Source organism: Microtus pennsylvanicus, chromosome 15 (genome assembly GCF_037038515.1).
Source record: "Microtus pennsylvanicus isolate mMicPen1 chromosome 15, mMicPen1.hap1, whole genome shotgun sequence".
In the NCBI taxonomy this organism is placed as follows: Eukaryota; Metazoa; Chordata; class Mammalia; order Rodentia; family Cricetidae; genus Microtus; species Microtus pennsylvanicus.
Window position 1 is genome coordinate 18186181 of NC_134593.1, and position 25004 is coordinate 18211184.

Sequence of the window (25004 nt, forward strand, 5' to 3'; positions counted from 1 at the left end):
GAATGAATTAGTTCATGTCTAGGCTGTACCGTTTGATCCTTGCTCCAAGGATTGCCTTGTATGCCCTTCTGGAATGTCCTCCCCAGCTGACCAATGACTAGACTGTCAGATGACCAGTATGGTTGACGCTCCTGAGGTTTATTGCTGACAAGGAGGAGCACACCCAACTCCAGGTTCAACAATGTTGCCTGCAGGATTTTGCTTTGGCTTGAGTTTTCATCTGGATGTTTTCAGTGACTTCTGGAGTCATACTCTCTCACTGTGGTTGTCTCCTTGCCTGCATGCACCCTAGTGCTAGTACAGAGCCTGGAACAGGGTGGGAAGTACTCTGAATAGGACAATATTGCAGGAAATTGAGCCCAGACTGTGAAAGCTTTGTCGATCCCGGCTGCCTCCTCTAGGGCTTCTTACAAACATGCAGTAAGTGGTTAGAAGTAGGTTTGTTGGGTGTGGTAGCATATGGCGATAATCCCAGCCCTCAGAAGGGCGAGGCAAGAGGGTTGTTGCAAATTGGAGGCCCACCTACCTGGTCTACATAGACAGGTCATGTTATTGAGTTGTAAATTCTCAGATGTTCCTCCCAAAGATACCTTCGGTCCACCATCATGGACTCCAACCTTCTGGAACTGCAAGTCCAATTAAACACTTTCTATTATTAAAAACAAATAGTCCACCAAAACATTAAACCAAAACCAAAAACCAACTAAAACAAATCCTAAGTACTAGATGGGTATGGTGGCACACACCTTTAATCCCAGTACTCAGGCTGTAAGTTTGAGGTTTACAGTTCCAGGTTAGACAAGGCTACACAGTGAGACCCTCCCTGTAAACAACAAGAACCCCAACCAAAATCTAAACAAACTAAACAGTAGACTTCCACCCACCTTCCTTGTGGCCACAGTCAGCTGACAGCTTCAATTATGAATCCCAGTGAGGGAAAAGCAAGGGGCACATACCATCTCCAGGATCAGGTACCTTCAGGTTTGGAGACTACCCTTAGGACTGAATGCTTTCCGATGTTCCCCTGCCTCAGCACCTCCCAGCATTAGCCCCTTCTCCACAGTGATGGTGGAATTACCTTCACACCTTGATCTTAGGATCCCTTCCCTGAGATCTCTCCAGGGCTTACCTGGAAGCCTGCTGCCCTTTGCTTCCTGTGCTTTTTACTGAAAACTTTGCTCTCCGGTGCCATCTTTGGTATCAATTTCTGCATGTCATTTGAATCTCTTCATTGTTCCTCAGATGTGTCATCAAGTGTTGCTTATGCATGTGGGAAAGTTAATTATTTTCTGGGATCCCTTTGCTCACCTTCTCCTCTTGATGACGTAGCATTCTTTAAGGACCAGTGGAAATATTCCCTCTTATGTAAAACCTTCCTCATGCACCCATTGTAGTTCTGCTTATTCCAGTTGGGTGTCTGTTTTTTTTTTCTTGGAGTCTCATAAATACTAGTTTATGATTCCATCATTACACAAACAACAGTACAACTTTTAGGATGGTCCAGCGTGTTTCCTTTAGAGGATCCAAAGGGCCTAAACATATCTTACTTCCTAGTGTTACACATTGCATAGCAGTGGCCCTTGAGGTTGGAGGTACTCAGTCAGCTCCTCAGAGGGAAACAAGTAGCTTCGTGATTGGTTTCTGTCGCTCCTACAAGCTGTACAGGTATAGATCTTGTAATTCCACCTTTGTGGTGTCAGTATGTCCTCCAAATTCTAGCTGTAGGAGGAACCTTGCTCTCATTCTTATGCCTCATTGGACTGTGCCTGTGTTGTCCTGGTGCATATAGCCCAAAGGGATGCAGCTGTGGTTGGAGCAAAGCTAGAGGTGAAGGCATGGCCAGGCTCCTGTTCTGCTTCTGCTCCTGTTTGCCTCATCTCTAAGAAGAAGAGCATGAGCTTGACGCTTGGGTTGAGGCTTGCTCTCTAGATGGACCTCCAGAATCCCGGAGTTTGTACTCCCTAGGCCTTCTCTGTCTTGCCTCTGATGCTTTCTTTCCCCACAAAAATGTTTATGCAGCAAGATGGTTTCTCCTCCACTGGGCAGAGCTGGGAGGCAACCTCCCTGGGCAGCAGGGTTTTCCCTTTGGTCTGTACCTCATATGGGAGATCTTGAGAGTGAGGGAGAGGGAGTGCTCCCTTTGGACCCTCTCGTGGTTTCCACTAGGTTTTGTGGTTATTCTGACCCCTGTGGTCATGGAAATGAGAAATGACCAAAATACCTATTCAGATTGCCAGGAGATTGAAGGAAGGAAAGAAAAGAAACAGGTGATGATGTTGTTAGAAAAGCTTTGAAAAGATGGGTCATCATCACAAAGGAAGGTGAATAGGTTTGGGAAACAGGAGTCACTTTTGTTAAACGAATTACCGTGACATGTAGTGATGTCTTTTTGTATTTGGGGGTTAAGTGCCCTTTTCCTCTCTTTCTCTCTCCCCCACCCCTCTGGTTTTAGGTTCACCCTAGGACTAGAATAAAGGATACAGAAGTAAATGGGTGAGACTTCTTAGAAAAATAGAAAGGATACTATTATGAGAATTTAGAAACCAGAAAAACAAATCTAAAGTACTGTATTGCTAATGTGTCACAATTCAGTTAAAAGGGGAATTTAAATAATTCTCACTCTGGATGTGACTCGGATATTGTACTTAGTCTCTATTTATGTGTGTCCCTTTCACTCATGTCTTTCATAGACATTCATATCAACTCGGTGTCTAGTCCTGTGATGAAGTGCACAACCGTGAAATGACTCTCGGAATCTGGCAGGAGAAACATCTTTGTAAATAGTTTGGTGCAATGTGAGATTTGCTGTGATTGAAGAATGCTCAAATGTCTTGGAGCCACAGAGGGGCGTTTAAAGAATGACTTTGGAGATGTGTATTGTAGCATTTAAAGTGGATTCTGAGGGATGGCTAGAAGTCTCAACAAAGGGTGGGATGACAGGTTAGGGCATAGAACACCTGAGATCAGAAAATCCTGTCTGATTGAAATTTAGAGAGACCATTAGATTACATGCATGCACATACATGCGCCCCTATATAACTAGACAACCAGGAGTATGAGTTTTCCCTTGTCATTTTTATTTATCTCAAAGAGACTAAAGCTGTGGCTCAGGTAGTATTTCAGGGCTTTGATCTAAAGTATCTGGTTATTATGAAGGGGCTTTAAGTCTCAGAAATAACGGACTGTAACAAGGGTTTATTCGTATAGAATACTATGAAAAACAAATGGGTCTGCTCCAAGACGCCTGGAAGTGTCTGAGGCTCTCATGGGGAAAAAGGTAGCACTCCCTAAATTGCTGATGTAGGAAGCTACAGTGTGGACGTGCAGCTGTGAGCCGGGGACAGCACCAGACTGGGAAATGCTGGCGTTCCTGGCTTATATCTGGCCTCACGTTTCATTCTTATTGGTCTTTTACTAGATGAAGATTCTGGAGTCAGAGACTCTCCATCAGCATTCTGTTTCCCAGAGGCTCAGCCACGCACAGTGTGTGCAGTTGGCATGTAGTGAATGTTCACTGACCCAATTTCTTAGCCTGCTCCAGCCTCACACATGGAGCCTAGTGTGCTGGAGCATCAGGCGGCGATTGCACTTATAATATCCAGGGTCTCCAGGGCAGCCACCTCTTTTAAGTACCAAACTTAAATCAAGAATCTACCGCACTTGCTCTTAGGGCCAGAATTTGTAGGTGCAATGAGGATTCAGGCCAGCACCTTGAGGCTATTCCTACAGCATCCTGACACAGGAGTTTGTTAAGACAGGTGTTTGCTAGTGTCTTTGGTTATATTTACAGGGATACAGTTGGACCCTGGGCTTTTAGAATTTGTATAACCTGTAACTAAGGTATGATAGATTTCAGTGAACATACATGTTTTTTTAATTGAATACATTCCAGCTGGGGGCTTGTTGATTCTGAATAGAGACATATGGGCCAGATAATTTGTTGCGTGATGTTTTCATATTATAGGATCAGTGTAGGGAACCCTGTGGTCACATCTGTCCCAGAACTGAGGAACAGATCCAGCTCTTTACAAAGTAACAACAGCAACAAACCACAAAACCCTATGAAATACATTGTTCCATGTGGAGGCTTTGTTTCCAGGACACCCACAGATAATGGTATCTGTATATGCTCAGTCTCCTTACATATACTAGCATAACCTGCATTGAACCTGTGCAATGCTCTGTAGACGTCAGTCACTTTCAGATTATTGCACTTGATACAGTTTACAGAAGTGTAGTTGTTCAGAATATCTAACACAATCCAGCATTCTTTGGAAAAATGTTTGAATTGTGTTTAGTGAACAATGACAAGAAAAAACGTTTGTATATATTTGGTACAGATACAGGTTTAAAAAAATTGATCTTGAGCCTGGCAGTGGTGGTGCATGCCTTTAATCCCAGGGTTCTGGAGGCAGAGGCAGGCAGATCTCTGTGAGTTCGAGCCCAGCCTGGTCTACAAGAGCTAGTTCCAGGACAGGCTCCAAAGCTATAGAGAAACCCTGTCTCGGAAAACAAAAATAAAACAAACAACAACAACAACAAAATTGATCTGTGATTACTTGGCTACAGATGTGAACTTGGGTACTGAGGGATGACTATATCTCAGATCCTAAGAAACTCATATTGATTTTATTTTTACTATGTGTACATATAGCCACGAAACTAGGTATGAATCCCTTATGCTTACTCCTCTTTGACAACTGAAATCCAAGATGTCTTTATGTTAAAATAGACCCGTGATAACAGTAGGACCCAAACTGATGTGGTTGGGCTCAAATGATGGCTGATGTTACTTCAGTGATGTCTTCTCACTGTGGCTAAGTCCTTGTCAAGCCCTGGTTCAGTCTTGCTATTTCACTTGAGGTGATGGATATGGGCTATGTCTTGATTTTCCTCCCAGCCTCTTCTCATTTGAATTATTGTGAGACCCAGTGATGTTCTCTTCATGTAAACCCACCGTGGTGGACCGAGTCGGTCTTTTCCTTTCCCTATTTGTCCTGGCCTGGGAGCAGTACCATATAGTACTGGAGGTCATTTTGGATGCGAATACAGTCTTCCATCCTTTTCATGGGGGGTTGGTTCCAGGACCTTCTGTGGATGCCAGAATCCTTGGATGTTCAGGCCCTTTCGTTAAAATGACCTGGCGTTTGGGCAGGACCCACAGACATTGTAATTTTAAGCCATCTCTAGATGGCTTATGACAAATGCCACAGGGTACGAACTATGAAAATAGTTGCTGCACTGTTATTGTTTAAGGAGTAATGACAAGGAAAATGCCTGTAGGAGGTCAGGACAGAACTTAGGTGTGTATTCCTGAACATTTTTCTTTTCTTTCTTACCCCTACCTTCTCTCTACCTTCCTGCACTTCCTTTCTTCCTGGCATTTGATTTCTAAGTAATTATTTGGAACTAAAAGAGTTGACACAGTATTTGACTGCAAGAGTGTTTTCTGGATCGTGTTGACTAAGTGTGTAAGTGAAAGTGTACATTGCATCCACAGTCTGAGTGTATCTTTTCCTATTCCCTTCCTCCCTCCCTCCCTCCCTCCCTCCCTCCCTCCCTCCCTCCCTCCCTCCCTCCCTCCTCTATTCTCTTTTCCATTCTCACACTTCTCTTTACTTACACACATTCACCGGTGTGCAAAGCTCGGCTGCATACATTCACCAGTGTGCAAAGCTCGGCTGCATACATTCACCAGTGTGCAAAGCTCGGCTGCATACATTCACCAGTGTGCAAAGCTCGGCTGCACACATTGGTTGCACTTTCTCACCTTCCTCCTGGATCTCTTTCAGCCCTCAGTGAACATTATTGACGGCCTATCCCTGCTGACACATGCCTGCTACTTCAGTGGAACTGGTATAATTACTGAATTTTGCTCATAACCCCAAATCTACATTTGTCTCACTTTCATGCCTGTTTGCAGGCATGTGCAGAGCAGGAGGAAAAGCAGCGAGTCTCCTCCATATTCCATTTCCTAGCTGAGGTCAGAGGTCAAGTCCTGCCTTCTTGCCACAGGCCTCTCTTCAGGGCATCTGTTTAGTGTTGTGCGTTTTTTATTCTGTGCTTTTCGTTGATGATTTTGCCACATAGAATGTCCCTAGCAAGGGCCGAGGAGCTGCCTCGCGCTAATGGCTGTGTATGACATGCTCTGTGAGGCAAACGTCTGCTTCAGAGCCGTTTCCTCGAGGCTCGATTTTGGTGACGTTGGCTGGGTCAGGTGGTCACGAGGCTACAGTGCGCATTAAGTAAGTGTCTTAAATAGAAACACATAACATGTGTTGGTCGCTGACAGAAGTGATGTGGCGGGAGGCTCATAGGAACCTCCCCGTGTTTCCCCAGGAGCAGCAGTTCAGTGTTCTGGGAGGCCTTACAGACACTAAGTCCAGATCACAAGTGTGGCCATGTTTGTACTTTGTCGTGTGGGTGATAGGCGGAACCTACACTTTGCTTAGGAAACAGACATGTAAACCAAGAGTGTATGGGCTGGTGAGATGGGTCAGCTGGGAAAGGCCCTTGCTGGCAAGCCTTGCAGACTGCATTTCATCCCTGGAGCATGCGGGGCAGGAGAGAACTGATTCTTACAAGTTTTTCTCTGACCTCCACACCCATGCTACAGCATATGTGTGCCCACAAACTAACTAACAAAACCAAAAAGAATTATGATTTGGTATACTAAGTGTTCTGATACAGTTAGATGTAAAAGCTCTTGCAGTTTTGTAGGAGGAAGTTTAGCTGTAGGAGACGATGTGCAGAGGAGATTGAGAGAAACAAGCGTTCCTAGCAGAGGCTGAGGGACTTGGCTGTAGGAACTGGAAATAGCGGCTGCCAGCTGCACCCTGATTCCTCTCTCTGCGTATCTCAGCTGGTGCCAGAGGCTCCTGTGTTGCGTTTTGGATGATCCTCCCTGTCAGCATCATAGTTACTAGAAGAATGTTGCCTCTGTGTGATCCTGTGGCCCCTCCAGTGAATACCTTCAAGCCTCACAAAAAATTAACTCCACTAGAGTCAAGTGGGAACCATGCCCTGGGGCGGCCTCTGAAGTGCTGGGCCACAAGTCCCTGCTGCGCCTCCAGGAGGAACCACCTTGAAGTTGTGAGAAAACATCCTTAGTCAGCCTGTTGGCCTGGTGTGCCTCAGAGGCACTGTGACAACCAACTGAAAAAAAAAAGCCTGCATTCTCGACAGCCCTTGCTGCGGAGGGTCCCCCCCACCCCCCAGGACCACAGGGTTATGGCACTGGCTATAAAGGGTCCTCTCAGGGCTGGCATCTTTTCACTTTCTATAAATGCTTAAAATCCAGACAGCAGTCGATTCTCTCTTCATCAGTTTTGGAAAAATTAGTCACTGAAATACCCATTGTGTGTCCTTTATAAGGAAGTGCTGGAAAGTCAATCTAGTATTCAAAGGACTAGCTGGCCAAGGTCATTCCAAGGACACCCCTCTCCTCGTGGCACACGTGATTGCCAGGTGACTGCAGCCTGCCTGGCTGCCCTGTGGCACCGGCCTTCCTCCTGTCACCTACAGCCACCTGAAGGAAGCTCTGGGTTTCTCCTCGTTCTCCCATCTTCCTCCTCGTCTCCCCTTCCCTTCCTTCCTGTTCCCTTTCATTTCCCACATTAGTGTTTCACACACTGTAGCCCAGTTATGCTAAGTGGGCTTGTTTCTTTCTTGTTTATATCTTTCAAACTGATTTCTATTTGCTGTGCTTTATGGGAGACTCTGGTCTTTCTTTGCTTTCATTTATGAGCATCTAGAATATGGCTACTAAGCCCGGAGGAGAGGAAACCTAAGGTTTAGAGTCTAGTGTTGCTGTTCACCAGCTCTGCAAATAGGGGTCATGTTCTAGTATTCATTCATTCATTCGTCCATTCATTCACTCTTTGACGGTTTCACGCATGCATATAAGATATCTGATCATATTTATCCCATTATCCTCTCTTGTTCCCCTTCTGCTCTACTGAACTCTTTCTCTTCCCCAACACGTCTCTTTCTTATGCCCATATTTTACGTGACCTCCCAAGTTTAGTAGATTTAGTTGTATGAGCATGGATGGGACATTTATTCACTGGAGCATGACCTCCTCCCAGTGGTTATACCCTTGGAGATAGTGACTCCCCCTGCCCCAGCAACTGTCAACTGCCCATTAACTCTTAGGCAATGTTGGTAACCTGAACGGAGGCCTATGACAAGGGCTGATGATAGTGACTCTATAGCACTGTTCTGACCATGGGAAGAGATAAGGCCTGTAATGTGACCAGTCTAGCACTTGTTCCCTCATGTCCCTCAAGAACCATGTGGCAGTACTGTGTCTGTGCCCTTTGATGCTTCTGGCTGCATGGAAGACATGATAGATGCCTTGTGTTTCTCAAAAGTGGAATTCTGAAGTTAAGACTCATGACTTAGTCAAATTATTCTTTAAACATCAGCCATAGCACCAACATTTAAAGATGTTCTAAACAGCAATTTTTAAGGAAGGTTAGTTTAATCATGGGCACACACACATGCGCGCATGCACGCGCGCACACACACACACACACACAGTTTGACATCTGGTGTCGTCTTTATTGATTTCCATTTTAATTTGTAGACAGGATCTCTCATTGAACTTGGACCTCAGCGAGTTGGCTGAATGGCTACCCAGCAAGCGTCAAGAATCCTTCTCTTTCTGTCTTTTCGGTGCTGGGGTAACAGGCATTGTATCATGCTTGCCTGCCACATGGATGCTGGGGACTGAACTCAGGTGCTCTTGATTACATGACAAGAACTTTTATCAACTAAGTCATCTACCTTGCCCAATAGTTTATTCTCAGATGTAGCTATTATTATTTTATCTACTTAAATAAAGACACTTCTTTCCTTGGGAATTTCATTTACTTGGTAAATTTCTTTGCCATATTTTTAAAATATTTATGTGCTGGTGAAGACACTGGACTCCTAGAGTAACCAGAATAACTACCAGAATTTTTTTCTTTCTGGGTTAAAGTACCGTTTAATTTTTTTAAAATTTTTATTTATTTATTTGCTTGCTTATTTGTTTTGAGATAGGTTAACTTCAAACTCATAACAATCTTCCTGCCTCTCAAGTGCTGGAATTATAGGCACCTTGCTCTGTAGATGAACTTTTTTTTGGGGGGGGGGCACCAGCTCACAAATATTGACACAGAGATATACTATCAATTATGAAAGGTCAGCCAATAACTTTGGCTTGTTTCTAACTAGCTCTTATAACTTAAATTAACCCATGCTTTTAAATCTACATTCTTTTACATGGCTCAGTTACATTTACTCTGTATTGCCCATGCTGCTTCCTCTGCATCCCCTGGCGTCTTCTCCCTTCTCCTTTCTAGCTTCCTCTGTTCCTCAAAATGATGCCTAGCTACTAGACGGTCAGCTTGCTGTTAAACCAGTCAGAGTGACGTATCTTTACACAGTGTAATCAAATATCTTGCAACATCGCTCAGCACAGCACACTTAAAAAAGGCCCCCGTGGCTTCCTAACAGTAGGAGGAGTGTGTTCCTGACTCTTTTGCCTGCTCTCAGGACCCTTTTTCTCCCACTGGGCTGCCTTGTGCAGCATTGATAAAAGAATTTGTGCCCAGTCTTGTTGTAACGTGTTATACCATGTTTGTCTGGGGGAGGCCTGCTCTTTTCTGAAAGGAAATAGAGGAGTGGATCTGGGGGGAAAATGAGGTCTGTGGTGGGGAAATTAGGAGTGGAGGGAGGGGAAACTGTGGTTGGGATATATTGTGCAAGAGAAGAGTAAATTTTTTTTTTTTTAAAAAAGAAGAAAAGTAGGCTGAGAAAGCCTTGAGGAGCAAGCCAGCGACCAGCACTCCTTCCTCCATAGCCTCTGCATCACTCCCTGTCTCTGGGTTCCTTCCCTGATTGAGTTCCTGTCCTGTCTGTCTTTGATGATGAACTGTAATGTGGAAGTCTAAGGGAATAAATCTCCCCTCCCCCCAAAAAGGTCCCTGTAAGAGTATGTGTTTGGGTCTTGGAATAATAGGGTGACTAGTTAGTGTTAGGAGCACCAACCAGATCTGGATGTAGGCTTAGTTATTCTGTAGAAGACAGAGGGGTCCCATGAGAATCAGACGCAGTCCTGCAAGTGCAGAGATAAGGACAGCCATTTATATGTCACAAATGAGGCTGGGTAGAAGGATTTGGTTCCAAAGGAACTGGACTGACTCACTGTGGAAATGAGGAGTTAGGGATTCAAGGAGCAGAGAGAATGCTGGGTACAGGATTCTCTGTGAGTATGGTTGGGATGGTGGTGCCAGAGGTGCCCAGTCTCCAGTTAGAGGTGCTGGAAAATCCAAGCGTCCCATGGAGATCCTGCAGAATGACTTGGGGTCCTTGGCATCTTCAAATCTCTTTGGTGGTCTCTTTTTATGCCTTGTGCACACACCCCACACTTACATATTGCTAGCCTTTTACTCTCTCATGGGTTTAAGTTCTCTTGGGAAGTTCATGGTACAGGGAGGTTCATGGGCCAGGAGGAAAGCTCCTTTGGGAGCCTTGTTCCTTGAGGCTAGTGTGGAAAGAAGATGGAACATGCATGGGAAGTCCCAGCAGTCACAAGCTGTCTGTCCTGGGAGAAATCTGGTGTGTTCTTTGTGACAAGGTGGCTACCTTCTTTTGTGCCCTTGGCTCATCTCTGAGGTAGTAGCCCCATTTTCCAGACTGCTTTCAGCCAGCTCTTCTGGGCTGCAGCACCTCCTCCTCCAATGGACACTAGAGGCAACATATTTTATTTGGTTGCTTTGTCTGTTTTCTAGTTCCTTGGCAGTTTCTCTTCATTTCCTATTTATTACGTTCCTTCAGCGTTATCGTGAAAGCATTCTGATGTTCCTAAGACTCCATCATTAGAGTCTTAGACTCAGAGGGGTCTTTCCAAGCTGGGGTGTAGGTATGGCTGGTGGAGCTTGCACCTAGCATTCTGGGAAGCACTGGCTTCAATCCCCAGTACTGGGCCTTAGAAGTTTCTTTGCACAAGGCCCGTCTTTTACAGAGAAATAAGTTGAAGCCTCATTGGTCAGCTCCATGCCAGTGTGTTTCTGGAAGGTGCACGCCTCTGCGGGGGGAAATTCTGTGTATTTTTTCAGTTCCTCAGAATTTATCTTTGGGCTTACATTGTCATTAAATCTGCTGATCTTTCAAGCCCTTTTCCTTTTATTTCTGCAGACTGTGTGCTGAATTTAAACTGCTTTGTTTATCTTGGAAAGCCTCTTCATTTTTCATTTTTTGAGTCTACCTTCCAGCAAAATATCTGATGGTTATCACAGAAACCAAGTAGTTGTTGGATTCATCTGTCTTTGTCTAGTGTCCTCCTTGAATCTTTCTTTCTTTCTCTCACCTCTCAGCCTTACTTAGCTTTGTTTTTCTTCCCCGTCCATCAACCTGGCCCTGCAAGGGCACCTGGGCTCGCTTCTCACCAAGAACATTTCATTGATGTGTGTGTAGCCTTTACATATCTTTTGTGTGTTTTAGGTGGTCATTGAATGATGTCATCCCTCATACCAGGTGTAGTCTCCGGTGAAAAATGTGTCCTGTGATTTGTTTTTCAACTTAGTGTTCAAAGATCTTCAAAAACAAAAATTGATCAACTTTTTCCTACAGGCGTGTTTATAGAAGAATTAGGACCGCTTCTGCTGTGCATTCGCTTGTCTAAACGCTCCTTAAAGCAAAAACTAAAATTTCTAAATTCACACTCTCTGTTGTGTGGAGCGAGGCCGTCTCCATGCGAACACCTCCTCGAAAATGTGCAGAAAGTTTATGAGCTGTGTGATTTGCTAAACAAAGATTCATTTTTATAAGCAGCTCCCAAGGAAGGCCCCCAAACAATCTCACTCATCCTATTTGGCAGAGCAGATCTGTCCTTGGCAGCTTATTCATTGCCACATGGCGGGCGAGCCCGACACATGGAAGATGAGTGTGTGTTTGTGTGCGTATGTGCGTTCAGTGTCTCTGTATACATGTATGCTTGTATCCAGAGTCAGACTAGGACCTTGACTGCTTCCTAAATACTGGAGTAACTTGATTCTGAGGAGAAGGTTTATTTTTGTTTTTGTTTTTTTAAATTACATTTTAAAATTATTTTTAAAAAATTTCATAAAATATATTCTGATCATATTCTTTCCCCTCCCCCAAATCATTCCAGATCCTACAGACTTCCTTACCTCTTTATCCTTCTCTCAGCACAACCCAGAAAAACAAAGAAAGCAAAGCCAAACAAAACCCAAAACCCCACACGACAAAAATATATCAAACCATAGCAAAAAAAAAAAAAAAAGGAAGAAAAACACACAAAAATCATGGAGTCTGTTTTGTGTTGGGAAACTACTTATGGACATGGGGCCTGCTGCCCCAGAGGGTGGTTGTTATACCTAGGTTCGCTTCATCGGAGAAACCACCTTTCCCTCTCCCAGCAGGTACCAATTGCAAATAGCTTGTTGGTCAGGGTGGGGCTTTCTACTTGATTCTCTGGAGAGTTTAATGCTGGACAGTACAAGGTTTATTACCTTTTTCTTTCTTTTTTTAGGTATGGGAAGAATGCAGAGATCATAGTAATTTTTAATTTTATATGTATCTGATAGAATTAAAACACACGAATCTTTTAATCTTTTACTTCACTAAGCCTTAATTAAACGCTTTGAGATGGGACTCTCATTGTATTGTCCAGGTTGACCCAGAACACTCTGGCAGAAGCCATGCCTTCACCTCAGTTGTTTCCCAAGTGACTGTCATTGTAGATGTAGATCCCTGCGCTTGGCTTACATTTATATTTTAATCAATACATGAAAGAATACAAATTGTACACATTTAAGGGTTACCGTAAAATATATTGTGTGCTATCTGTTTTATTATTATTTTTGTGTGTGTGTGTAATTGAGTTTAAACCCAGGACTTTGAACGTGCTAAGAACTCCCCCACTGTCCTTTCTGTACTGTTGTTGTTCCACGTTTAAATCAGGTAAAACAAACATATATCTCAAGCACGATCATTTCTGGTGGTAAAGCATCAAGACCCTTGCTTCTTGCTTTTTCAAATCTACAGTATATTCGGACTGTCTTGACTGTACATAGCCTTCTTGCTACCTATCTATGGTTTATACTCATTGGTCAACAGTCTCCCCATTCTTCTCCTTCCTCATATATTTCTGATCTATTTTGATAAGGCAAAATGAAAAATTAGCTCTTTACGTTGACCTGCATGCCACCAAGTCCATTGTTCCCTTAATTCCAGAGGTAACGGAGATGGTCAGGAATATGGTCCAGGAAGGTCCATCCAGAATGATGGGGATTTAGAGGCTTTGAGAAACTAGACTTAGGTTTTAGGTGTGTTGTGGGCACAAGGGGTTGGATCTGAATCGGAGCATCTGACGACATAAGAGGAGGTGCCCTCCCACTCTTCTTTCTGCGTGTTGCTTTCTTTCTAGTTGGGGATTTGTCCCAGGAGAGAGCAGTTAAAAGACCCGGCTTCTTATTAATGATCCTTTTGTCGTTATATTTAATCACCCTGGTCCCTGCAACAGCTCCCATTAAGGCTTTACTGCTGTATTATTAATGAGAAAGAGTCATTGTGGTTAGGGGAGGTTTAAATACCTCGACTGTAACAAACAGTAGATATGAGAATGAATGACTACAGCTAAGTCATTAACTCCGGAAACGTTCAGGAGCTTTGCAATTAAGTCCTTGTCATGCCTTTCCCTGCTCTGGTGGTTTATATCCTAGCAGCCAGCTGTTTAAGGGACCATCGAGTTGAGTAAATGCCATCATTTACATAGCGTGGTTAGAGCTATGCCGCACATTCATGTGGAAACCATGTTTTAAAATAGCACAATGCGAGGCAAGTCTGTCTGTTTGCAACAAGAGCTATTGTTCTGTTTCAAATGCTGTAACATCTCTCTCTCTTTTAAAGCAGCAGAGATTTGAGCGTAGTAACGCTGTGTGGGGTACCTAGCTTCACGCTGTCTAATTTTTTAGATTGGTCTCGAGGTAAGCCTGTGTCTTAAAGGTGCTTAGGCGTTCTCTGGACTGTGCTGTGATTTTCACTGTAGCATCTCATGCTTTGCTTTAAACAGGAATGGTAAAAGTTTTGAAGTTTTAATTTTAGTTTTTCCCATTGCTCAGAATTTGATGACATAAAATGAAAAGAGGTTTCCATAGCTGCTAACATTCACCAGATTTTGTTCCAAAGCATGGGCTTTAGTAGACTTCTGAATTAAATCCACATTCTCCACCCAAGTCCAGCGATAAAATCCAATAGTTCAAAGATAGGTATGCCATAAACAGCTATAGTTAAATAATCTAAAAAAATTTAAAACATGGAAATACAATAAAACAAGAATTGATCACTTTATAGTGGAATACTCTATAAACTGTCTGCATTGGAAACATGTGGTGAGCTTTAAAACATCTGCGTCCTATAATTCTAAAAAGTGTATAGTTTATTTGAAGGCCCACGCTCCCCTTCTGCGCGCATATAAAGAGACAGGTTAATACATTTTTTTCTAGTGTTCCAATTTGCATTTGTTTATCTATTTTTAATTAAAGACAATTTTGGAATAGAAATACATAACTTAAAATATTTGCCTCAGCTAAATATTCATCACTTAGAAGTGAAGTGTGCTCATGAAGAAATGAACTATAAATCTTGCTAGTCTGTCTAAAACAAAGATTGCACAGTGACATAATCCCCGCTGAAAGGGAGAAGCCATTTGTGTTATGTATGTGGCATAGAGAAGTGCCGTAGTCTTTTATTTTCAATGGAAATCTTAATTTTGATGGAAATCTGCTGGATAGAGCGGTATAGCCGGTGTGATTACAGCAGTCGGGTGCACTGCTGGGGTTCGTGTCAGGCCAACCTCCGTCACTTAGCTGAAGATACTGCCGATCTGACTGCCAGGAAATGTTGTCTGAGGGGTCGGACTGTTTTAAAGTTGAGCAAACACCATGTTTTCTGGGTTGCCCAGAAAGTTCTGTGTATATAAACAACCCTAAGCAGCCTGTGAGGGAGAGAGCCACGCCGTCTCAGCTGTGCAAATGTCAGCTCCTGTTCTTAGCTTACCTTGCGTTTTTAAGGACTTTTTCATAGTTTTGAAAAGTGCAGGAGGAATCTTCTGGCCATGTAGAAATTTGTTCCTGCTCTTTGCTTTCATTTCCTCTCCTCCTCTTTCTCCTGCAAAACTAATGGTGTGTGTTTAACGTTCCACATGGTTTTACAAAGGGAAGAGTTTGTACTCCATTCCTGAACACAGCCTGCTGTCACTGGCTCTTTCCTCAGGTGACATCCCTAGGGGTTGGCGGCCTTTTGGGAAATGGCACCCTATGTCTCACGTGTGAACAAAGCTGGGGTAGCCCCAGGCTGTCAGCAAGAAGCAGAGCCAGGTCCTGAGTAGGAAGTGGCTGAGTAGGGCTTCTGGAAATGTCTTGTGTCTATGCCTTCACCACCATAGAGACAAGAGGCCGTGGTCCAGAAGGGGTGCATCACCCCACCTTTGGACTTACTGCCCCCCCCCATTTAACTGGAAAATAACACAAGCTATGTTCCATTTGCTCCATTTCTGAGAGGTTCTGATGAGAGGTCCCTCATAATATCAGGGGTGCTCTTGGTCTCCAGAGTCCTCACTACAGACTGAGCATCTGTAATAAACATTGGAAATTCTTGGGGTCAAAAGTTTTTGTGGAGTATTTGTAGAGATTTCTTTCTTACTTTCCCCCCCCTTTTTTTTTTCGAGACAGTGTTTCACTATGTAACAGTTCTGGCTGTCATTGAACTCACCTGTAGATCAGGCTGGCCTTGAACTCATAGAGATCCTCCTGCCTCTGTCTCCCTAGTGCTGGGATTAAAGGTGCACACTGCCACACCTGGTCAGTGGAGCATTCCTAGTGAGAAAATATGAAACATTCTGAAATATGAAGCTTCATGAGGGCCAACACCATCTCCCCAAAATTCAGGCACTAGAAGCATCTTAGATTTTAAGTTAGGGCTGCCTATTTTGGCCTAACCTTTGAAAGACAAGGCCACGGGACTTGGGGAAGAACATAAATGACTATAGTGTCTCCTCAGTGAGTGAGGGGTGAAGCTGAGGTCTGAGACAAGCCTTCTCCTGGGGCTTACCCATCTCTGCCATAAGAAAGGCTCCATGCAGCCATGTGCCCAAGGGCAAAGGGGGCAGGAGCTGCTCCCAACAAGGAGAAATCATCCTATATTCTTAAAATAAAGATTTAGTTTGTAATATTGGTCTGACGATATAATTTCCAGCGGAGAGAAAGAACCCTTAATCTGAATCTATACTTCCCATCTCCCTGTGCCATCTTTTCCAAAACTGGAGTCTTGGCAAACAGTTCTACATTTTTATTCCATTTTGTCAACAACAACAACAAAAATCACATAATTGTTTAGCCAGGAATTAACTTGCTTGTGAGACACTGTTACACAGAGGGAAGTAAAGCCTGAACTACTGACTGTGTGAGGCCTTGGACTCACCCTTTGGTTGTGTCTCAAGGACTTTCATAGAGATGAGCGGGAAACCATCAGACTCAGGCCATCTCCTCAGTGCAGGAGTGGCTGCGTTTGCCCAGTAGCCCCTTCTAGATTTCCAGGCAGAGAGTGGAGGATTGCCCTTTGCTGTGGGAGGGCGAGCTTCCTCAGCTGCGCTAGCGGGAGCAGCCCATGTGCAAGTGGTATTCCGGGCTCACTTCCTGCTGTTCATTTTGTCTCCATGAATCCCGTTTGGGTGGGTTGACCCTTTTGCTCCCTGTTTCAACTTACACAATACATGTTTGTCTAATGGGGTGTGATACTTTGTTGAAACCTCAGAGCTGAGGGGGCTCTCTTGTCTAGGATGTCCAAGGCCCAGCAATTCACCTCCAACATCATGAAACCCAAATAACCAAACCTAAACAATATCAAAAACATTGCTGGTGCTTTTTTGGCCACTTGGAAGAGCACTTAGGAGGAAGCTGGTAAGAGCTATTCCCTGATGTTTCAGGCCTTTGGTTTAAGAAAGAGAGTAGAGATGGGCTCCGTGGGTAAAGGCTCTTGCTCCCAAGGCTGACCACCTGAGTCTAGTCTCCTGGACCCACAGGATGGATAGTGAGAATGCAATTGTTTTCTGACCTCCACACATGGGCCATGACACTAGCCCCCCAAAGACATGTAAATAAAAACCAAAAAGACAAGGCAAAGCGTGACTTACCGTTGGACTGCTGATTGGGTTATAAAACTCTGTCCTTTGCTCTTCAGCCATCTTGGCTTTCTAACAGTAGGAGAAGATGAATCTACCCAGTTGGCTTTTCCTAAACTTATGTATTAAGTCATATGCTTACTATGCGAATACAGAAGGGCAGCAGTGTTTTGGTGATACGTAAAGTATACTGGGTGCCCTCACTTCTGAAGGACAGGAACAAGAGAATACGCTCTTACCTGGTTTTGATGCCAGTTGTCCCTCAGTATCTGTAAGGGATTCGTTTTAGAAGCCCCTTGGCATATCCAGATCTGCCCATGCTCGTCTCTTATGTATCCCTAGTACTGTATAGAAACTGCACTTATCTTCCTGTACATCATCTTTGCACGGCGCTCTGGAAACACGGATTGTAACATGTTTGAGAAACTGATGAGAAAGCCAGTCCACGCTTGGTCCTCATACAACTGACACACACTCGAAATAACTTGAGTCTGCCGCTCGTGAGACCTGTGACGGCAGGACCCATGGGCCTGGCTTCTTTCTTCTTTTCACTTAGTTAAGGTGCCAAGTGGAAAGGGGAAAGCAATTATTTTTTAAAAGTCACCCCTCCCCTATTTTTAATGATGGAAACAGAAATACACCTAAAACTTACGCTTCTAGAAGAACCATTTGTTCCTGCCTGTCTTGTGTCTCAGAGTTGACCTTGGCCTCCTGTCTGGTCTTGCGTTTCAGAGCTGGTCTCTGAAGACATCCTTATGGTGACAGTTTTGTCCAAGGAGACAGTTGCATGGTTCTCTGGGGGAGGTATGAGGCGATGGTGGTCATACACTTTCGCGAAAGCCTTCATCTTTGGCCTTTGGTGATTTCCTTCTTGCCCATGCACCTGTCGCTTTGGTGAGGTTGCAGTCAGTTCCAGAGTGTGGCTGTAGGGAGAGTCTGAGATGCCATCCTCACGATTCTTCACCATGACAGTGCTGCATCTGGAGTAGTGTCCAGCCAGGACCAGCGCTCCTTTCCCACTTGGACAGCAGCCAGCAGATGCCCAGCAGAACAGATGTGAGCACACTCTTAGTTTTAAAATAACCTTAGCTAGAAAGGTGTTGATTTGAAAGGTTTCAGTAATGTGGTGATAGCCGCCAGAGGTGGACAGGCCCTTTTCCTCCTTTCACCAGGAACAGCCTTGGTACACACCCTTCAGCCCAGAGTGTGGTCATACCTCTAGGATGTGAGGGATGCATTATTTCTGGTCATGGCTGACCTGACAGCATCATCTCCACATTGTGAGGTCACAGAGCTCAGGGAGAGAGGAAGGGGAAGATACTGAAGAAGGCAGAGAGCTTTTCTTAGGGTGGGCATGTAAAACTGAGACTAGCTTTCGTCTTGGCGTCTTGGCACCTGAGCCTGGCTTAGGAAATAAGGGTGAGCTTCTCCTACTTAAATTCAAGAACTAGGAGGCTAGGGGACTTGTTTTCATTCTACTGTGTTTGGAAGTATTCCTCTTGTCAAGACAGAAAGCTTTATGGCGATCCCTCCTGACCCCCAGGGCACTTGGGAAGATCTCCCCACCATGGACTGAAAACCCTCCACACACAGTCCTCTCGTCTCTGTTCCCTGAACCAGGGCTTTCCACTCGCCCCACTCACGGATGCCTTGTGCTCCTGGGTGTACAGGTAGATAAAGCAGGTGCACCAATCCAGCACTTGCTAATAATAAATCACAAGTTATTTTGAAACAGTTCTTTGGCCTATATGTCAAGATGAAACCAGTTTGTGTGCCAGTGAAGCCGATGGGCTTATTTATGTTTGCGCAGAGAATTAAATCTTGATGAATATTTATTGTGCAGACAGTGATCTTTCAGTGCTTTTCAGAGTTGACCAAGATTTTGGTTTTTAATGGTCTGTGCGCAGAATGCTGCTTGCGTAAATACATAGTACAAAAATCTCAGAAGTGTGTTTAGGTCATTTCACAAATGGTTGGAAATTCTATTCTAATCTCAAGCCAAAATTTATCTTTTAATAAAACTCAGGTCAGCAACTCAGATTTTATGAAACTCAAATAAACAATTTGTAAAATCAATCATTCTAATATAATATAATATAATATAATATAATCCAAAGATGTTCTAATTTGAAAAACTTACACGTTAAGGTGGAAAATATGAAAAGTCTTTGTTTCTCATAATTAAATGGTTTTGCTTTTACAAGAGCAGAAAAGTTTTTATGTATGGTGAAAACGTTACAATTCATCGTACTTAACAGTCTCAAGTCTGAGCCAAGGCGCTTCAGGCATGTTGGCTGACTGTGTGGCTAACAGCGTGAGCAGTACAGAGCATGCGTGATGTGGTGTTCCGCGCAAGGCTGCAGCGAAGCCCTGTGAGACAACGTGGGCGAGCGCTGCCAGAAGCGCCTCAGATTTAATTTGAATTTGAGTTTCAATTAGTCTTGGATTTTGCACATTTGGAGACCTTCTCTGGTTGCCAATTCTTTTTGTGACCCCCATGTTCAGTTGCACAATCCCAGTGGGACCACACCCCATAGTTCAAGAATCTGCGTCTTCGATGATGCTATGAAATGGCTTACACTGCGTTTACTCAGTATCAGGTATCATTAGCTATCTGGAGATAGTTTAAAGTCTGAGGGAGGGTGTGGTAGGTTCTAGGCAAGCTCATCGTTTTTATGTAAAGGGACTTGAATAGTCACAGATTTGGTGAAGAATTCTCCCAGGGATTTGTCTCTCTGTCTGTCTGTTTTTAAGACAGGGTTTCTCTGTGTAGCCGTGGCTGTCTTGGAACTTACTCTGTAGACCAGGCTGAACTTGAACTCAGAGATCCACCTGCCTCTGCCTACAGAGAATAGGATTAAAGGCACACTCCCCACCGCCTGGCTCTCCTAGGGATTTTAGATACGGCTGTTCCGTACATTTTGAGCTCATAATGTTAAAGGGAAGAGGAAGCTGGAGTGGGGAGGCCGTAGAATAATCCGTGCAGCAGGGTGCCCCACTGCAGGCTATAGCGAGTACTTTATAAAAGTGTATTGTCAGTGAGGTGGCTCTTAGAGTCTCCACTTGGGCAAGTTCCCTACCAGAGAGGCTACTATCCAAATACTGTGGCGAAAATGAGAATGGCTCCCTGGGCCAATTGTCCTTTGAACATATGACTGACGGGGAAGGGACCCACGAGACCGCGGCCAGACATCGTCAGCAGATTGGATGTTTTCATATTCCTCAAGGTGCTGCCTTCTTCTTGACTTTGTCCTTGACATTTCTACATTGAATTGTGAAAAATTAGTGTGAATATTGTCTAAAAAAAATTCAGTATTTTGATTTTCTCCCAATCTCTAAAATGTTTAGTCTCTTTTGTGGTTTAGCCATCTTGAATAAGAAATTCAAATGTCATTAATAACCTGACAGAGTTAAAACAGTTTTTGAAAAATGCATTGAAGTAGTTAAAATGAATTTTTAATTTTTGGTGGTGGTTAAGTATATAAAATTTATTTGATAGTAGAAGTATAAAATCCAGCGTGAAACCGTGTAGCTTCCATACGGACAGTAAATCTAGCCGTATAGAAGTTCACGGAATCATGTCGTTTTTTCATTAGTTTCCACGTGTGATTTTTGTTTTACTTGCATTTTTTTTAAATAATAAAGTTTAAAATAAAAAAATGATTTTTAAAATTAGGCTTACATGGCTCAAGCATCTTTGATTTGGAAGTCTGAACTCTGAAATGTCCCCACATGTAAACATTTCTTTTCAGCATTAACATGATGTCCCAAGTGGAAAATTCCATATTGTGAGAATTTTAATGAAAACATATGATGTAAGGTTACCTTTGGGCTGTGCGTAGACGGTATATTTGAAACATGAGTGAAATTTGTGTTTAGATATTGGTCCCCTATCCTACATATCTCATTATGCATATGCAAATATTTAAAAAATTCAGAAAAAAGGAAGTTTAAAAGTATTCTGGTCTAAAGTTTCTAGGATAAAAGGGACTGAATTTGCATATAACAATGGGGACTATTGCTTTTTGATGAGGCAGCTACATTTTACAATGTATTTATTTCCTTTCTTCTTTTCTTGACAGGAAAAACTAACACAAGAGTGTGTATTCCGAGAACAGTTTGAAGAGAATTGGTACAACACCTATTCTTCCAACCTGTACAAACACGTGGACACGGGAAGGAGATACTATGTTGCATTAAATAAGGATGGGACTCCAAGAGAAGGGACCAGGACTAAACGGCACCAGAAATTTACACACTTTTTACCTAGACCAGTGGACCCCGACAGAGTACCTGAACTATATAAGGATATTCTAAGCCAAAGTTGACAAAGACAGTGTCTTCACTTGAGCCCTTAGAACATAACCACTATCAATGCTTCCCTGCCGTGGGTTCTTATTGATTAGCAGGGCCTTCACCTCAGCTCCACTGTTGGCAAACTTTGTCGCATGCATATGTATGATGGAAGCTTGGATGGGGACTTGCTGATTTGCTCTGCACTTATGGGCTGGTCCTCCTGGAGGGTTGCCTGGGGCCACTTGCTTGATTTATTGTGAAAGCAGGGGAGAGGCTGCGTGAGAGGGTGTGAGTACCTGAGCGGGTGAGGCGAGGGGGACAGCAGCGCGCCTAGAGGACAACGGCCTGATGCATGCTGGGAAATAGACATGCTTTTACATTTTTGATCAGTTGAACTTCATCCTATATCAGCACAGCTGCCATACTTCAACTCATCAGGATTTTTGGCTGGTGGCCTGCTCAAGGGAGCACGCCTCTCCACAGGCGTGGAGGGCGCAGTCTCACTGAAAAGACTGTCAGCTCATTCTCACTGATATCATACAGTGAACTCAAAGCAAAGACCTCTTAGTTTAAAAGAAAAAAAAAAGAAAGAAGAAAAGAGAAAAAAAGAAAAAAAAGAAAAAAGGTTAAATTTATTTATAGAGATTCCAAAGGCAACATTTTATTTATTTTATATATTTATTTATTATATAGAGTTTATTTTTAATGAAATATGTACAGGCCAGATAGGCATTTTGGAAGCTTTAGGCTCTGTAGGTGTTAAATGGCAAAGTCTGCTATGAACCTGTGGTAACTTCATGCAAGTAGGTATCCAAGAAATTCTAATGGCCCTAATGTACTAAAGGCGACAATCTATTTTGTGCCCATATTATTGTAAACTTCTGCACATCGCTCACGACACTGAGTATTCACTCTTCAGATCGCTTGTTTCATAGCTTACCCCAGAGGATTAAAGATAAACTGGGTCTCAACCCTTCATTCTGTGTCTGTAATTTTCCTCTCTCGTAACTCAGTGTAACTGGGGCTTGGAGTGTATGAAGGCTGGCGTATGTCTTACTTGTTTCAATCTATTGCAGAGTGTACCAAAGCGAAGCAATAACTATGCCTTTTGAATTTCAGACCACATCCATGACAACAAGACTAACATCAAACATGGCACTGATTTAAAATTACCAAGGGAGTGGGAAAACATTTACATAGTACAGATTTTTTCTTCTTCCTCCTCTTCCTCCTCCTCTTCCTCTCTCTTTATTTTGAGGCAAAAGTCAGATGAACAGGATCATTCTTGTAAAGTTTTTATTTGTGTTTTGGCTATCAAATATGAAATTATACAAGGACCTTAGGGCCCATTACAACTTCTTTTATGGAGATTGCATTTGGTACGAACTGTCATAATTACACAGGGCTAGTACCCTTCAAGTAAAACTTGCAACATGAAACCAATAAATCTTTATCAGTAATGACATTAGAGGGGTACTGTACTCATTGCCTGTGCTTTCTTTTCTGAATCGGTCTTCAAGAGTGCTCAGAGAAGAGGTTGCTGTGTAGAACACTGTTTACAAAATCTTTTCTTACATTCTATACTGAAAAGCTTGTGAATACAGCTTTATTTGAGAACAAAAATTCTAGAACTTGCTGTTGGGCAAGGGAGATCATTTCTTACTCTGTACTAAGGTGAAATGAGCCAAATTCCTAAAGCGATATTTAAGGAAAAGAAACCTATAACACACTTTCACTTTCCAGCCAGTTGATGCTGGGAAATTGAAAGCGACAGTTCAAAAATGTGTTCAAATTTCCGCAGCTCATTTTAAGATGCGATATCCCGGCTTTGTTTTGCTTGGATGCACATTCTCGATGGGACGTGAAAGCATGTCACTGGCAAGCCGGAGCTGTTGTGAACTCGAAGTGCCTGACTTCCTGTCGTGAGCAAATCCATGTAGCCCTCTGTGGTCCAAGCTGGAGCACGTGGTGACCGACTCTCCTGGCGAGCATTAGGGAAGAGCTGAAGGTCTTTGGAACTGAAAGATGTCTCACCCTGAAGCTCTGTGAAGTAGTTGATAGGATAAAGAGCAGAATGTCCTCCTTATGTACACTCTTTGGACCCCCTTTCAGTTTCTAAACAGGTGCTGTATCGAGTTTTGAGCAGTGTTCCTCTTTGTTATTTAATTCTTTGCTGCTAAGATGTATACATATTCAGACTTCCATTTCCCAAAAGCATTTATTTTATTTTTGCTGAAAAGGATTCAGTGTTTTGACCACAGGAGAGAACTAGGTTCATAGAAAGTCATAGCTGTAATATCTGAAGAGATTTTAAAAGAGAGCCATTAATAGTCACACCCTAGTAGGCGTTGCAGAAAGTCAACTCAGAAGAAAGAAAAATAACTGTGCAAAAACTAAAAATTTATATGCATTCCCAGCAAATGCTACTCTATTGTCTATTTTTGAACTTTGTTTTGGTACCTCTTTTTTTTTTTTAAAAAAGCAAACTATTGTGTGCTTTTGGTAACCAGTATAATAAACTGTAATGGTCTGTAAATAAATAAATATTGATGTATGCGATTTATGTAAACAGGCACTGTGGGAGAGAGGATGGCTCAGGGTTTCTTTGTGAGTACCACCCTGGGAAGTAGACAGATCATTCTCAGTGTTGGGTTCGCATCCTGTTAGGTCCCTGCTATAAGAGCTGCAAAGCCTGCTGGATGGCAGCCCCAAGCCACCGTGGGCTGGGTGATTCCAGCCCACAAACAGATGCTCAGATCGCCAAACGACTCTCTTGTTGGTGCCAATGCTGGCATCATGGTCAAAGACTTAGCCAGGGTGGACTGACCCACCTTCCCATCTGCCATGCAAATGTCCCCAAGCAGCACTGAAGGACATGCCAGGTCAGCACTGGGGAACCTGCCCTGCCAGGTCCTGCTTTGTGGATAAAATATGTCTTCAGTGGGTAGCATCTTCACCATTTCATCTCATTAACACGACAATATTGTGTTATTTACGCGATAATCTGTAATTGTATGTAAACACATACAGGATTGTGTACTCTGTGTAAATACATAATTTCAGACTTTGGAAAACCTGGTAGTTTTTACTTGATGTCCGCTTGGGAGGTGCCTCAGATTCTTTGCCTGTGTGAGCCAGAGAAAGTTTAACAGTCTCTCTGCCTTTACAGCTTGCTTATGCAGTGAAAATGAATTGAGGGGGTTGGGGGAGTGTGGAGAGCGGGGAGGAAAAAAAAAAACCACATTCAATTCCTCCCATCCCCACCCTGTGAGCAATTGATGAAACAGCCAGGAATCTTCCGGGGAGAATATGAACTTGGAGTGAGCACAGGTAGCGTGCCTGCACGATTTTTTTTTTTGTGGACAGATGAATGGACAGTGGTGATTGGGTGATTGTTCGAGGTTAGATTCTGTTGCTGCATCACTTGACCTTGAAATGTGCCAAATTTAGACTTGCGCTGCCTGTGGTCACGTGCACAGAAGAGCAATGAAGTGGTGGAGGTGGAGTGGGGGGCCAA

The 25004-nt window shown here is 43.4% G+C and overlaps 1 protein-coding gene across 1 annotated transcript in view; it reads left to right on the forward strand.

The window, feature by feature from the left end:
- Fgf9 (fibroblast growth factor 9) overlaps positions 1–24561 on the forward strand; it is a 37464-nt gene extending 12903 nt beyond the window's left edge. Inside the window, exon 3 of the mRNA XM_075949658.1 lies at positions 21274–24561. Within this exon, the coding sequence (XP_075805773.1) occupies positions 21274–21519 (246 nt within the window). The 3' untranslated portion in view covers positions 21520–24561. The remainder of the gene's footprint in view (positions 1–21273) is intronic.
- Positions 24562–25004: the final 443 nt, after the last annotated feature.